Consider the following 13,098-nt stretch of genomic DNA (forward strand, 5'->3'; position numbering starts at 1 on the left):
CGTTTGACGGGTTGTTAGCGTCGTCAGGATGCTGGATGGAAACGCTGTGCCTGATAGGATGATTACAGGCTGGACTTTGTCTTCCTGTTACAGATGGATCCAGGCCCTGGATGACTGCTGGACACACATGACCCACACTAGGCTGCCTTCATCCATCCTTTCCTCCTTCACTGAGACTCAGAGTCAGCATGTATGTATTTATCAGGGATTTGAATCCTTTCATTACAGAGTGAAGTTAAAGTAGACGTGTGAACACACTAATAAACACAAAGGGACACAACTACTACTCCATGATGGAAAGCTGAAGTATTACACAGCTTTATGAACCTCCTGTTATCCTGGTAGACGAGTACAGCAATAAATCTTTTACTTGAACATCTTCTGGCTGCAATAAGCTTTGAAATGTGACCATGAAGTTAGAGACACACTGACTGAAACCCACAGCTGTGACTGTGGATCACATCCACACACAGTGTAGCTGCTGTCTCTGTGTGAGCCTTTGCACTGCTGCTCGCAGCACCGTTATATCACTCAGCGCTCGCTGCTGTTATTGAATCCACTTTTTACTGTCCGTGCAATCAAGCTCCTCTGCAGAGCTAGAAAATATCTTCGAACCAGTTTATGTGTTAGGGGATCCTTTGCAGCTGTGACTGTTGCCTCTGTTTTGGTCCTTTGGTTCCTGGGAGCCTTTTACATTTCCATCAGCAACAAATATCTGAACAGGCTTTATTGTAGGAAATACAGGATTAAATAGTTGTCATTATTTATTAGATGTTGTTAAAGATGATCAGATGCTTGTTTAGTTTAATGCTGTGGCTTCAGTCAGCATCACTGTGCTGTATAGTTTTATTTTTCTGATCCTTCTGTTAAAGTTGCTGAATAAAAGCTGGTTGGTCTGCACCTCACCTCTGCCTCGAGCCTCCTTCTTTAAAGCAGCAGAGGCTCTTCATTCAGGTATCACAGCTCGAGTTGTTCTGCAGGAGACCCAGAGTACTGTCCTTGGTCCATAATGACATTAATCCTCAAAAATAGTTCTGGCATAATAATTGTGCACACAGTGTAAAACTGGAGAAGCTTCTCAGATGAAATGTCTTCAAGAAACTTAAAAAAGTCCAGACACTTTTGTTTCTGAGCTTCTTAATTCAATTCAATTTTATTTATATAAATCACAACAGCAGTCGCCTCAAGGCGCTTTATATTGTACAGTAGATCGCACAATTATAGATACAGAGAAAAACCCAACAATCATATGACCCCCTATGAGCAGCACTTTGGCGACAGTGGGAAGGAAAAACTCCCTTTTAACAGGAAAAAACCTCCGGCAGAGCCAGGCTCAGGGAGGGGCGGGGCCATCTGCTGTGATTGGTTGGGGTGAGAGAAGGAAGACAGGATAAAGACATGCTGTGGAAGAGAGACAGAGGTTAATAACAGATATGATTCGATGCAGAGAGGTCTGTTAACACATAGTGAGTGAGAAAGGTGAATCCACACATCACTCGGCTGGAGGAAGCTGGGTTTCCACACCGTCCTGGACATAAATACAGACCTGCCTGCTGTCATAGACCCCAGCACTCACATGTTACTTATAAGTGACTCATATGTATATATATGCATGTATATATTGTGTATGTTGTGCTATTTCTTACTTAGTGTGTTGTGTCTTTGTTCCTGTTTGTGCTGCAGCACTGTAACCTAAATAATTTCCCCTGGGGATCAAAAAAGTCTTCTGATTGTGATTAAATGAAAGCAGTCAGAGCAGAGGACGGTGATGTAAGGAATGGGATTTTAATCAGCCAGTCTCCTTTAACTCTCAGCATCACAAAGTAATGTGGTAACATCTGGACTGATGTGTTTACTGTCAGCTAGTTTAAATGCTGTAGGCTGCAGCCGTTGCTCTAACACTATAACTGTAACAGGGCTCAGTGCTGCTTCTAACAGTCTGAGCTGCTTCAGGCTTTATTTGTGAGGAGCACAGCAGCTTACAAACACGTGGCTGGGCCTGGACCCAAAGGAGTGTTTGTTAAAGCCTGCAGTGAATCCAGCAGCAGAATGATGGAAATGCAACACAGCAATGATGAAGAGGAGCAGCATTAAAGCCAAAGTCCAGTTCATACAGTTAGGTCCATAAATCAAATAAGGGAAAATAAAATGTTGTTGGATGCACCTGTCTGCACCCTTAATGCTCTCTGGTCGCTATGGTAACGCGTAAACATTTCTTTCAAAATAAGACACACGACTACAACACGGGAAAAGACCCAGGGAAACGAAGTTAACGATAAAAACCCTGAAAACCATTGTTGGATTTATATTTTATCATTGTCATTGTTATTGGGGAATATCTAACCATATATGCTTAGAGGTGTAGAACCAATTGTGTAATGATAGTAGTCTTTAAAGACTTTGTGTGACTCCAGAGTGTTCTGGCATTCACACCCACGTCCTGGGATCATGGGAGAGGTGCTACCTTCTTATTGTTCTGTGGTAGGATGTCTGTTTTAGTCTAAGTGCCTTTTGTTTAGATGAACTGCTGGACTTCCAGACCAGCAGGTTTAGGGAAGTCGTTTATGGGGTCACACTCTGACTCCACACACACACACACACACACACACACACACACACACACACACACACACACACACACACACACACACCTACATAACATACAGACTGGTACCTTTGTTCACGTGTATGTTAATGAACCTATGTATGTTCATGTAACCTCAATAAAAGAACAGTGTTACGAGGGAACGGACGAGAGCGACTGTGGTCAAGCGAAGGAACGGCATTGGTCCAGGTCTCTCCCGTGCACGAGAAACATAAAGAACTACTCGTGTCTTGGGTGAACCCATTGTGAGATCTAGCCCCACGCTATCATGTGATTTCCTGTGATCAAATGTCCCAGGATGTGAGTGGGCGTTAAGACGTCCATGTCCCTCTTCAAGCAGCTTAAAGAAGTCCAGACGCTTTTCTTTCCAAGCTCCTTCAACAACATCATTCATAGAACAACTTCCAGCTTCTTTTGCTCGGCTACAGTTTGGATGGATTTGCATTTAAAGATGCAACAAGACTAAAATGGTTAGGGTCAGGAGGTCAAAGGTCAGAGCTCCTGTGGGTCTGAGGGCAGCCTCACGCTGGAGAAGGATGAAGGAGTCTGACCTGAGCCAGTGTTTGACATGAACACATCAGCACTGCTGTCAGTGAGCCTAACGACAGCCGTTAGCATCATTTCAGTGTTTCAGTCATAAAAACACTTCCTGTCACTGTGGTGGTTACAGTGACATCATGCAGTTTGTGCTTTGACCTCCAGAGGGCGACAAATCAGCACAGACAGAGAGCTCCATTCAAACTTTGCTGCCATCAGGAATAATTCTTCAAATATAATCATCAGTGTTTGAGCAGTTATGATATCAGGGACAATCTAGACATGTGTGACAATACTGAACATGTCACATGACACACCTCAAACATCATGTGATCCACTCTCAGTCTGCACTTTCATTCATGACTTCAACAGGTTGAAATGAGCTTTGAAGAAACATCAGTTCAGTGCTGAAATATTTAAACGCTGCAGGAAGAACAACAACAACAAAGTGATGACGGATGTTTGTGCTTCAAACAGGAAAACCAGCAGAAATAAATCACAGCCTGCCAGAGGTTTGGAGTTTCCGAGGTGCACCTGAACGCAGCACAGTGTTCCAATGCTCCTGATTGTCCTCAAACGTCTCTTTGGGTGTTTCCTTCCTGCCCAAAGTTTAATTTCACTTCCTGAACTTCGTGGAGTGGAGCTTGTTGTTGGTGTGTGAAGAAACTGTAAGTTTGCTTCGTTTCCTCCTTTAACAGTTTGTCTTTAGGAACTTTACTGTTTGTTCAGCTCGTGTTTGATTTCTTCACACAACAAACTGTGTGTGTTTGTATTTCCGGTCTCTCCATTAAAGTCAGTGTGTAATGTTTCCTGGCTAACATCAGCTGTGTGCAGCTTAGTTCAGCACAAATCTGCCGCTCCATAGTTCACGGTAACGGACTCACAGCTGGACCAACGAGGCCGAGTGTGTCCGCCACTCTGAGCTACGTTCGTGTTTGTGTACTTGTAGTTTGTACTTTGAGTTCAGTCAGAGCCCACGGAGGACGCAGCGTACGTGATGACGTCACAGCCCTTTACCTCCTTTACTGTCACTGTGATTAATATTTACACACGAGACACCTGACAGCATGTTAACGCTAAGCTAACGCTAAGCTAACCTAGAACCCAGAGTGAGGTTAAAGCTGAGTAAACACTGACCCCAGACCAGCACCGTGATTTGATTTTGATTTTATTGATTAGCATTCAAATATCTCAGTGAAAACAGAACAAAAATCGACCATAAAGCAAGAAAGCATGAGACAAGGCTAATCAAAAGGTATTGGCTGAAGCATTTGCTTATTACGCCAACCCTTTTCACAAAATATCTTTTTGCATGCAGCTCCTGTACACAGGGCCTGAAGCAAATAAGAAAACAAAGCAAAAACCAAACAAACAAGAAAAAAAAAAACTTTCCACCTTAGTTAAGTAACTACATCAAAGTAAAAGAATCAAGAGGTTGTTTTTTTTTTTTTTTGCTCTTTTCATTCTTGATTTATATATTTTTCTAATACTCTATTTTTAAACATGTTTTTAAACAAGGAAAATGAACTACACCTTTTTAAATCACTGTCATAACTATTCCACAGGTTAACTCCTCTAACAGAAACACATCTCTGCTTTATATTTGTCCTTATCTTGTTTTTTTTAAAGAAATCTCTTCCCCTTAAGTCATGTTGACTCTCTCTGACTTTGAACCGCCTCTGAGTACTGGGGCAAAGCAAGTTATTTTGTGCTTTATACATTATCTGTGCCATTTTATATTCAACTAAATCATAAAATTTCAGGGTATTCAGATTAATAAACAAAATGTTAGTTGGTTCTATATAGTTTGATTGGTTTATAATTCTTATAGCTCTTTTTTGTAACTTGAACATATGAAGAGTGTTCGTTTTATATGCATTACCCCATATCTCCAGAAGGTAAGTCATATATGGAAGCAACAGAGTACAATAAAGTGTGTATTAGAGCAGGGCGATATGGCCAAAAATATTTATCACGATATATATTTGAAAATTTGCGATAACGATATAACCGACGATATAATTGATGCGAGACAAAATACAACTCCACAACATTACTAGCGCAAAAAGACAACCTTCCATTTATTTTCACTTAAACAAGAAGCTGGTTTTTATGTACATTAAAGCTTTATAAAAATGTAACAGTGCAAATGCAAATTCCTTGCTGAAAGTTTAACCAAAAGGCATTTCCAGTAGAAATGGGCTGACATATCCTGAGCATAACCATGTATAATATCCACTGAAGTTAAAAAGAGGTGCTTTGCAACATTAAACTGCAGTGTGCAGTACATATTTTTCGGACCATAAGGTGCACGGGATTATAAGGCACATTAAGCGAAACAAAGCAGTCAGATAAATCAAACTTTATTAAACTCATTCTTCTTGCTTCCTCCACTTCTGTACCATTGATTCATTAATGTTGAATTCTCTGGCAGCTGCTCTATTCCCATGTTGTTGCAGTATATTAATGACTAACCTCATATTGTGGATGGATTATCTCAGTTGTTCTCCTGACTGAAGTTTGGTCCGTTTACAGCATCCTGCCATGCGATTGCATTTGTCTCTAACTATCAGGAACCTTCACGTTAACTTTTATAAGTGGAAAAGTGTTAGTGTTCGTCCTCCAGCTTCACTGTTTATGTTATGCTAACATAGCTGTGTCGCTAGTGATCACGTAGCACATCATTATATACCAGCTAGCCCAACTTCAGTAACCCTACAAACGTCACTGCTGTTTAGTTTCCTGTCTTCATTTATGTTGGAAGTGATAGCAGAGCTGTACGTTTGATTTTTTTCAGAAATCTCTCAGTCAGAACATGCTATATCATGCTTAGGTAACTAGCGAAACTAGCGAGCTAACTTCCGCTAGCTTCCTGCTAACTTCTAACTCCGTTAAATGTAATAACTTTAGTTTTCATGGATGCCTGGAAGTTAAACTTCATAGTTACACCTGGTAATGCAGCAATGCTGATCGTTTTATTAAAGATGAAAGAATTTAGACAGTTTTTAACTCTCAGTGATGCTGCAGTGTTGTTTGACCTGAAGCACACGGAGTTTAGGACCCAGATTACTCCCAGATTTAAGAGCATCTTAGTCCGACAAATACGACAATAACAACGGCCGCTTGCATGTTCTGCAAAAAAATGTGCTTTGTCGTGTATCTGACGGACAAACACCAAACCAGTTCCACATCACTGAAGTTGCACCATTTTTACAAACCAATTCTGGTTCATCTGTTTCACTCAACAATCGGCCATGTGCGTATGAAAACAAAGGCACTGCGCATGCGCGTTTTACTCCCATTCTATCGCGATATTTCATTTTCCTATCGTTGCCTAACATTATACCGGTATTACCGTGAACGGTATAATATGGCCCAGCCCTAGTGTGTATAATGATTTTTTGTTCAGGACATGCTTTGTTTTATAGAGAATAGCAATGGTTTTTGACATTTTTGTTTTCACAATGATAAAGTGAGCTGCTGCTGCTGAACTTGAACAGGTAACAAAGTGATGAGCAGTCAGGCTGCAGGTTTCTACCTGTTCATGTTTCTACAGTAGAATCACTTTGAAGTGTCTTTGTGCTGTTTCATCTTTGATTTGTGTTCATAAACACTCAGAGAAACATCACGTGACCTCATCAGGATCTGTGTTGGTGTGTGGGGCTGTACCTCAGCTTTATGTTGTTACATGCTCATTTGTTCATTTTAACATCAAAGTAATGTTATGAGGAGTAATGAAGTAACGTACTCCATTACTTTTAATTAAAGTGTTCTGTGTAATATGTGTAATAATGACTGTTTTGAGTAATGACCAACACTGATCACAACAAAGAGGAAATGCCTCCAACATGCACAAACATTTGAGCCACAACATGCAGTTAATGTGCACAAATGTCTTTGATATGCTGCTCAGTGATGGTGGTGACTGTCAGAGCAGAGCTACTGAGAATCAATAAGTAATATCAATGATGGGATCAGAATCACTAAATTCTTCTCATCCCTGTCAGTATCATACATGTGCTGTATAATGTGATAAATGTAGAGGTGCTGGCTGTTCTCTCACTCTGCTGTTTAGCTGTAAAGGACGCCTCCCTGCCTTTGTCTCATTCATGACCTTTAATAGTCTCTTCTAACATGCAGAGATCTGTATGATCTGTTTCATAGAGTCTAACCAGCCTGTACAGGTAACAACAACAGTCACTGCATCACTGACACACAAACGTCATCTCTGTCAATAACAACATTCATACATGGAATAAAAACACATCAGTGGATCATTGCTGGAGCTGATGTTTGTGCTCCTGGTGCAAAGGCTCTCAGTTTCCTCCTTGAAATAAGTGTTTACATTGTTGTTATATTGTTGGCCCACCATTGATCATGTGACTCATCACATGATCAATGGTGAGCGTCTCTTTTCCTCTCAGGTTTAAATATCTGGGACTCTCCACCGTTTGGTTTTAGAGCTGAAGAAGCTTCTCAGATGAAACGTCTTCCAGAAACTTAAAGACGTCTCTTTTCTCTCCAAGCTCCTTAGATCACATGACCTGGATGACTGAACCCACAGACATATTGACCTGGTTTCTAGGTAGAGCTGGGCGATAGAATGATAACGATATGTATCGCGATATAACTTTTTCTCGATAGAAAAATTAAACTATCGCGATAGACCTCGCCGCTCTTGTCCTCTTAAAAAAAAAAAAAAAAAAAAAGGTCAGCCAATCCAAACTAAGTAGCGCAGAGCCGAACCAATCACAGCCGCAGCGTCACGTCACGTGACTTGTTACGTACAGCACAAGTGCCAAGCCGCACGTGTGTTTGTTTGGGAAGCAGCCAGCGCGTAATGGAGGAAATGAGTGTGCCGACTAGAAAAATCAACCGAGCGTGACCGAAGAGAAAACAGATGATGGTTCCAATGCCGGAGAGATTGTCGAACGGAAGAGCCATAGAAGTTCCGTAGTGTGAAGGTATTTCGGCTATTTCAAGTCTGACAAAAAACAGAGTAGCGTGCACTGTAAATTGTGCCGAAAGCAAGTCTGGAAATACAATAAACTGGTGCATGCGTCACACTGTGCGCCACGTTATTGTTTCGGTGCAATGAATTTCTACAATACTGTTAATTCTACTCTCTGCAGTGTTTAAATGCTTACATATACACACAGTTACTGTCCCTCCACACATACGACTCGGTTCTGCTTCTATGCCCCAGCTTTGTTTACTTTTTCCCACCGAGGCTTCTAGACTTCTGATTGGCCAACATTTCTGCACGGTTAGGAATCTAGCGCCACCTGCTGCTTTGGCATGTTCATAGCAGCGTTTTCCTTCATTTCTGCCTTTATGTGTGGATGGGATTATTTTTAAAACGAAAACGGAAAATCTCCGTTTTCAAAAATACCCGTGTACGTGTGGACGTAGCCTCAGTCTCTGACTGGAAGCGCTAATTCGTCATTCGGCTTTTGTCAGACTAAAGTAACTGTTAAAACTGTTTGAAAAGCTCAGCTATACAACAAGGAGAGATTGAGAATTTCCTTTTAGTTCTCAGTTTATTTGATATTGACAAAAGTTAGTCAGTTTTGTCTGTTCTTCTGTAAAACAAACTAAGATTTATTTTTAGAATTAATATTTTGTTTCTAAGTGGAATCGACAGTTTAGTCTGTTTCGTTTGTTCTATTTTGAAACTTAAACGCTTTAGCGGCTGCCTTTTGTGTAGTTTGCAATATTTGCCTTTATTTATCTGAAAAAGTCTCATGTTCCTTAAGTACATCTACCCTGTTGAACTTATTATGGGAAATAAATATTTAAAAACAAGCTGCTGATTATTTCACATTTTACTTGTGAGCAACGGCACATTTAAATCTTACAAATATAGTTATTTGGCTTATATCGTGATAGATATCGTTATCGCCTGAAATGAAAAAAACATATCGTGATATGAAAAAATCTCATATCGCCCAGCTCTACTTTAAAGGTGATCGTTTAGGACTTCAGCAATAATACAGACAGCAATGTAGTTAGCAGTAAAACAGATTTATTGGGAATTAACTTAAAAAACAAACAAACATCTGTCTCCTATTTTCTGTCACACAGGAAAGAAGCATCAATATCTGATGAGAAGACTTATTTATTTCTTTTTGGGGGTTTTTTCAACAGGAGAAGAATATCTAACAAGTTGATTTGTTCACATCTTAATTTTTAAGTGACATGTGCATTTTGAGTTTATACACTCTTTATATAAGGCAACAGTTTCCTTTTGCAGTATTTTTGTGTGGAGTGTTTTTCTATTTCTTAACAAAAAGGGAACAAAGGTGTTTAAGTTCACCTAGGATGATTTGTCTTAACTTTCACATGGTCTTACTGAGGTGATGTGAATTGAAACATGCATTTTTTTTTGGCGGTGAGGGAGGGATGTGCTGGAAAAGTTTGAAAAGGGACCTTGAAAGTGTTTAAGAAGTGCTTGAATTTGACCCTGAAAAAGGCATATGAACCCTGATCATTATCATTAGCCTGTGTAAGTCCTGAGTGTCCTCCAGTTCAGTGTCTTTGTCAGTCCCACATGTGTCGTTTCTGTTCAGCTGGTCTTCCAGTCAGTCATCCATCTCAGGCTCTGTCATTCTGTCATAAACACCAGCCTTCACCACCTGTGAGTCCTGCGTTTGGGTCCTCTCTTCTCCACATCCACACTGCGATGCTGTGACATATACAGTACATAAAATCAAAATTCACGTTTTATGCAACTAAAGTGTTTCATTATGTAGGCTACAGAACATAATTCAGTTATAGACGATATATGAAACATGTATACTTACTGCATTTGAATCATTTAAACCATATGTGATATAAACACCTCCACGTGTGTTTGAAAAAACAAACGCTTTGATTTTGACACCCCAAGAAAATCTTCCTAGATCTGCACGTGTTCAGAGTAAGAGCCGAATAAACAGCAGCAGAAGCTGATTGATGAACAGCTGAATGACATATCAGCTGTAGCTGCAGCATCTGCACAGAGTTTGATTGGCTAACGCTGATTTGTTTGTTTTTTTAAACAGGACAGCAGAGAGAGCGAGGAGATGGAGAGTGCAGCAGAGACAGTGAAGAAGAGGTGAGCATCTGACAGAGCAGAGCCAGTTTAAAGGAGCCTCACAAGCTCACACATGACAGCTTCATCAACATGGAGCTCTGAGTGTTTATTAAAGGATCATTGGACGCTCTGACACAGCTGACTGCAGCCTTTAGCTGTGAGCACACAGTGTCTCACATTTACATTCACTTCCCTGTCAAACTCAGTAACTTTAAACAGCTGCTGTTATCAGGTGAAGATAGCAAAGCTTTCAGGGCTGAGCCCCAGTGTTTCAGGATAATGGCCCCAGAGACCACAGTCACATATGTGGGGAAGGATTTTAAGTTTAAAACTTCCTTTAAGCACTAACAGCAGAGACGCACAAAGTCGCAGACAGGGAACAAAGTATTTTAGGTTTGTATTGTCAGATTATTTAATCATTATACTGAACAAATATGTGAAAAAGTAAAAACCTCTATTATGACGAGGTTATCACTACATTCACATGTCGTCGATGTGTTCTTTCACACAGATCAGTTTCAGTGTGTGTGGCCCGTACACTAAACCATGACACAAATTCATATGATGTGACACCCAGACTGTGTTCACTGTTTCTTTTGGTAAAATCATCTTCTCGTGTTTTTATAGAAAGATGATGGAAGAACCTAAAGAACAGCCAGCCAAAGCAGCTCCATCAGCAGGTAGGAGATCAGTGCTTTGTATGATGAGACGTATGGATGTATAGACTTCAGGCAGATTCTTTTTTTAACTGTGACAAGTACATGAAATTCACGAGTTGTAACCTGTCCTAATCTTTGCCTTAATCTTTCTGTGGGACATTAATATAACATGAGAACTTCCAGTCTAAGGAGTTTGGCAGAGAAACAACTGGACTTTTTTGTACTTTGAACCCACATATGAGGTTAAAACGATGCCACCTTAAAATGAAACTGAAGAAATATTGAAACTGAAACAAATGTATTGAAAGTGAAATGATAGTGAAAAAACATAAATATAGAAATTTAAAGAAAAAACTCACTGTTCATGTGGTTTTCACACTTACATCGTTTTTTTCCCACGTACAGTTATTTTTTCAGCTTCAATTAGTTGGCACTGCTTCGGCATCTGAGGGTGCGCTTGAGGGGCGGGGCTTCAGAGCCACATATATGAGCCACATATGTTTGCGCACATTATATTGCTGACCAGTGACTGTAGAAATCATGGACGACCTAATATCTGCAGCAGCCGCAGTCATGAAGAAACTTGCGTATCTCTGAACGGCACATAGAGCGGGGACGCTGAGAGGAGGTCCAGCGTTTACCGACTGTTTCAAACTGACAGACTCAGGTGTTCTTCAGTGTCTGCCTGACAGAAGGACCTGAGAGCCGCCACAATATTTTTGGTAAGTGAAAGGTGTTTGTAAGCTAATCTGTAGCTAACATCCTTAGCTAGCTAGCTAAGATGGGCACTCGGCTATCGGCAAAACTTGTTTTGTAAAGTTTGTTTAGCTAACCCGTGCAGGTGAACGAAATGAACAGAAACGCACCGGGCTGCTCCGTCAGTAACTAACCACAGTTACTGTACTTTTATTATGAGTATTACACTGTAAGAGCAACAGGCTGCACTCTGCTGCAGCTCCTGTGCAGAGCTGATTATTCAATATGTGCAAACAGCAGCATGTTTTCACTCTTTTGCCACATCTGTAAGGATATTAACACATATTTTAAAAAAGGCTTGCACTTCAGTAACCCCTCATTAATCATTAATTACAGATTAAATAGCAAAGCCTAATATTTATGTACTCAAACCAAATACTTCTGCTTGGCAGCTTAAGTTAAAATGTGTGTTTCATTTTTCCTCGGATTACATTTTTAGCACTGACTCTGTGTATTGTTTTTACTAAGTTTGTTTCAAATATTCAGGTTAAATAAAACAGTCTGAATCATTCTTATTGAGGTAAGTTCACAAAGTTACATGTGCAGTACAGCTTACATCCTTTGAGAGGGAAAAAAGCATTAATATTTGTTATGATACCTCTGTATGTTGGTGACCACGGTGCAGCAGCAGACTGAACCAGGACTGAAACCTGCTCCGTCTGCTCATGTATGCAGATTCACATTCACAAAGCACCAACAACTCAAAGGTTAACATTATATTGGAAAATCTGTTGGTATATACGGCTTTAAGAAATAAACAGCTCGTATGTGAGCAGAGCTGAAGAACTAAAGAAATGTAAGAGAAGAACTTCAGATCCTGGGTGTGTGAGGACAGAAGGATCAGCTCTATTTCAGATTTGAGATAAACTTTATATTTCAGTTTGTGATGGTTCAGTTCTCTTTGTGATTACAGGAGCTGCCCTCAGATTCAGACCTCAACACCACCCAGTGACAGCAGACAGATCATCCAACATGTTCACATGTTAACTGCAGAATGAACTGATGCAAACAGTGCAAAGGTTAAAGCACCACATGTGCTGTAGTGAAAGCTGCAGCTGTTTTATTGATAAAAACAAAGTCAAAAGGATTAATCACCCCTGTATCATATGAATGTTGGGTTTTTCTCTGTATCTGTTATTGTACGATCTACTGTACAATATAAAGCACCTTCAGGTGACTGTTGTTGTGATTTGGCGCTATATGAATAAAATTGAATAAAATTGAAATGTAACTGTGTCACTATATATCAGCATTAACAGGACCTCAGCTTGGTGTTTCACAAAGCTGCTGATCTCAGACCTGCACAGCTTCCGTTTTAAACACTGAATGTACTCAGCTGCATGAAGAGCACGTTTGAGTTTCTCTGACACAATTAAATAAAAACTGATGAAGGTCAAAGGTCGTCACTTGTATGTCGAACTACAGACTTGTCATCTGGAATTCTTTCACAGTTTTTTATTTTTGCC

The 13,098-nt window shown here is 40.2% G+C and overlaps 1 protein-coding gene across 3 annotated transcripts in view; it reads left to right on the top strand.

The window, feature by feature from the left end:
- LOC146606847 (protein NLRC3-like) overlaps positions 1–13,098 on the top strand; it is a 1,106,670-nt gene that overhangs the window by 682,085 nt on the left and 411,487 nt on the right. Inside the window, exons 4-5 of one of the 3 annotated variants that reach the window (XM_085349199.1) lie at positions 10,186–10,238; positions 10,845–10,897. The exons of the other annotated variants lie outside the window; for them this stretch is intronic. Of the exons in view, the coding sequence (XP_085205325.1) occupies positions 10,186–10,238; positions 10,845–10,897 (106 nt within the window). The remainder of the gene's footprint in view (positions 1–10,185; positions 10,239–10,844; positions 10,898–13,098) is intronic. 3 annotated transcript variants of the gene reach the window in all.

Source organism: Diplotaxodon limnothrissa, unplaced genomic scaffold, assembly GCF_057381915.1.
Source record: "Diplotaxodon limnothrissa isolate DT_005_m unplaced genomic scaffold, D_limnothrissa_male_GT1.1 unmapped_scaffold_4, whole genome shotgun sequence".
NCBI lineage: Eukaryota > Metazoa > Chordata > Actinopteri > Cichliformes > Cichlidae > Diplotaxodon > Diplotaxodon limnothrissa.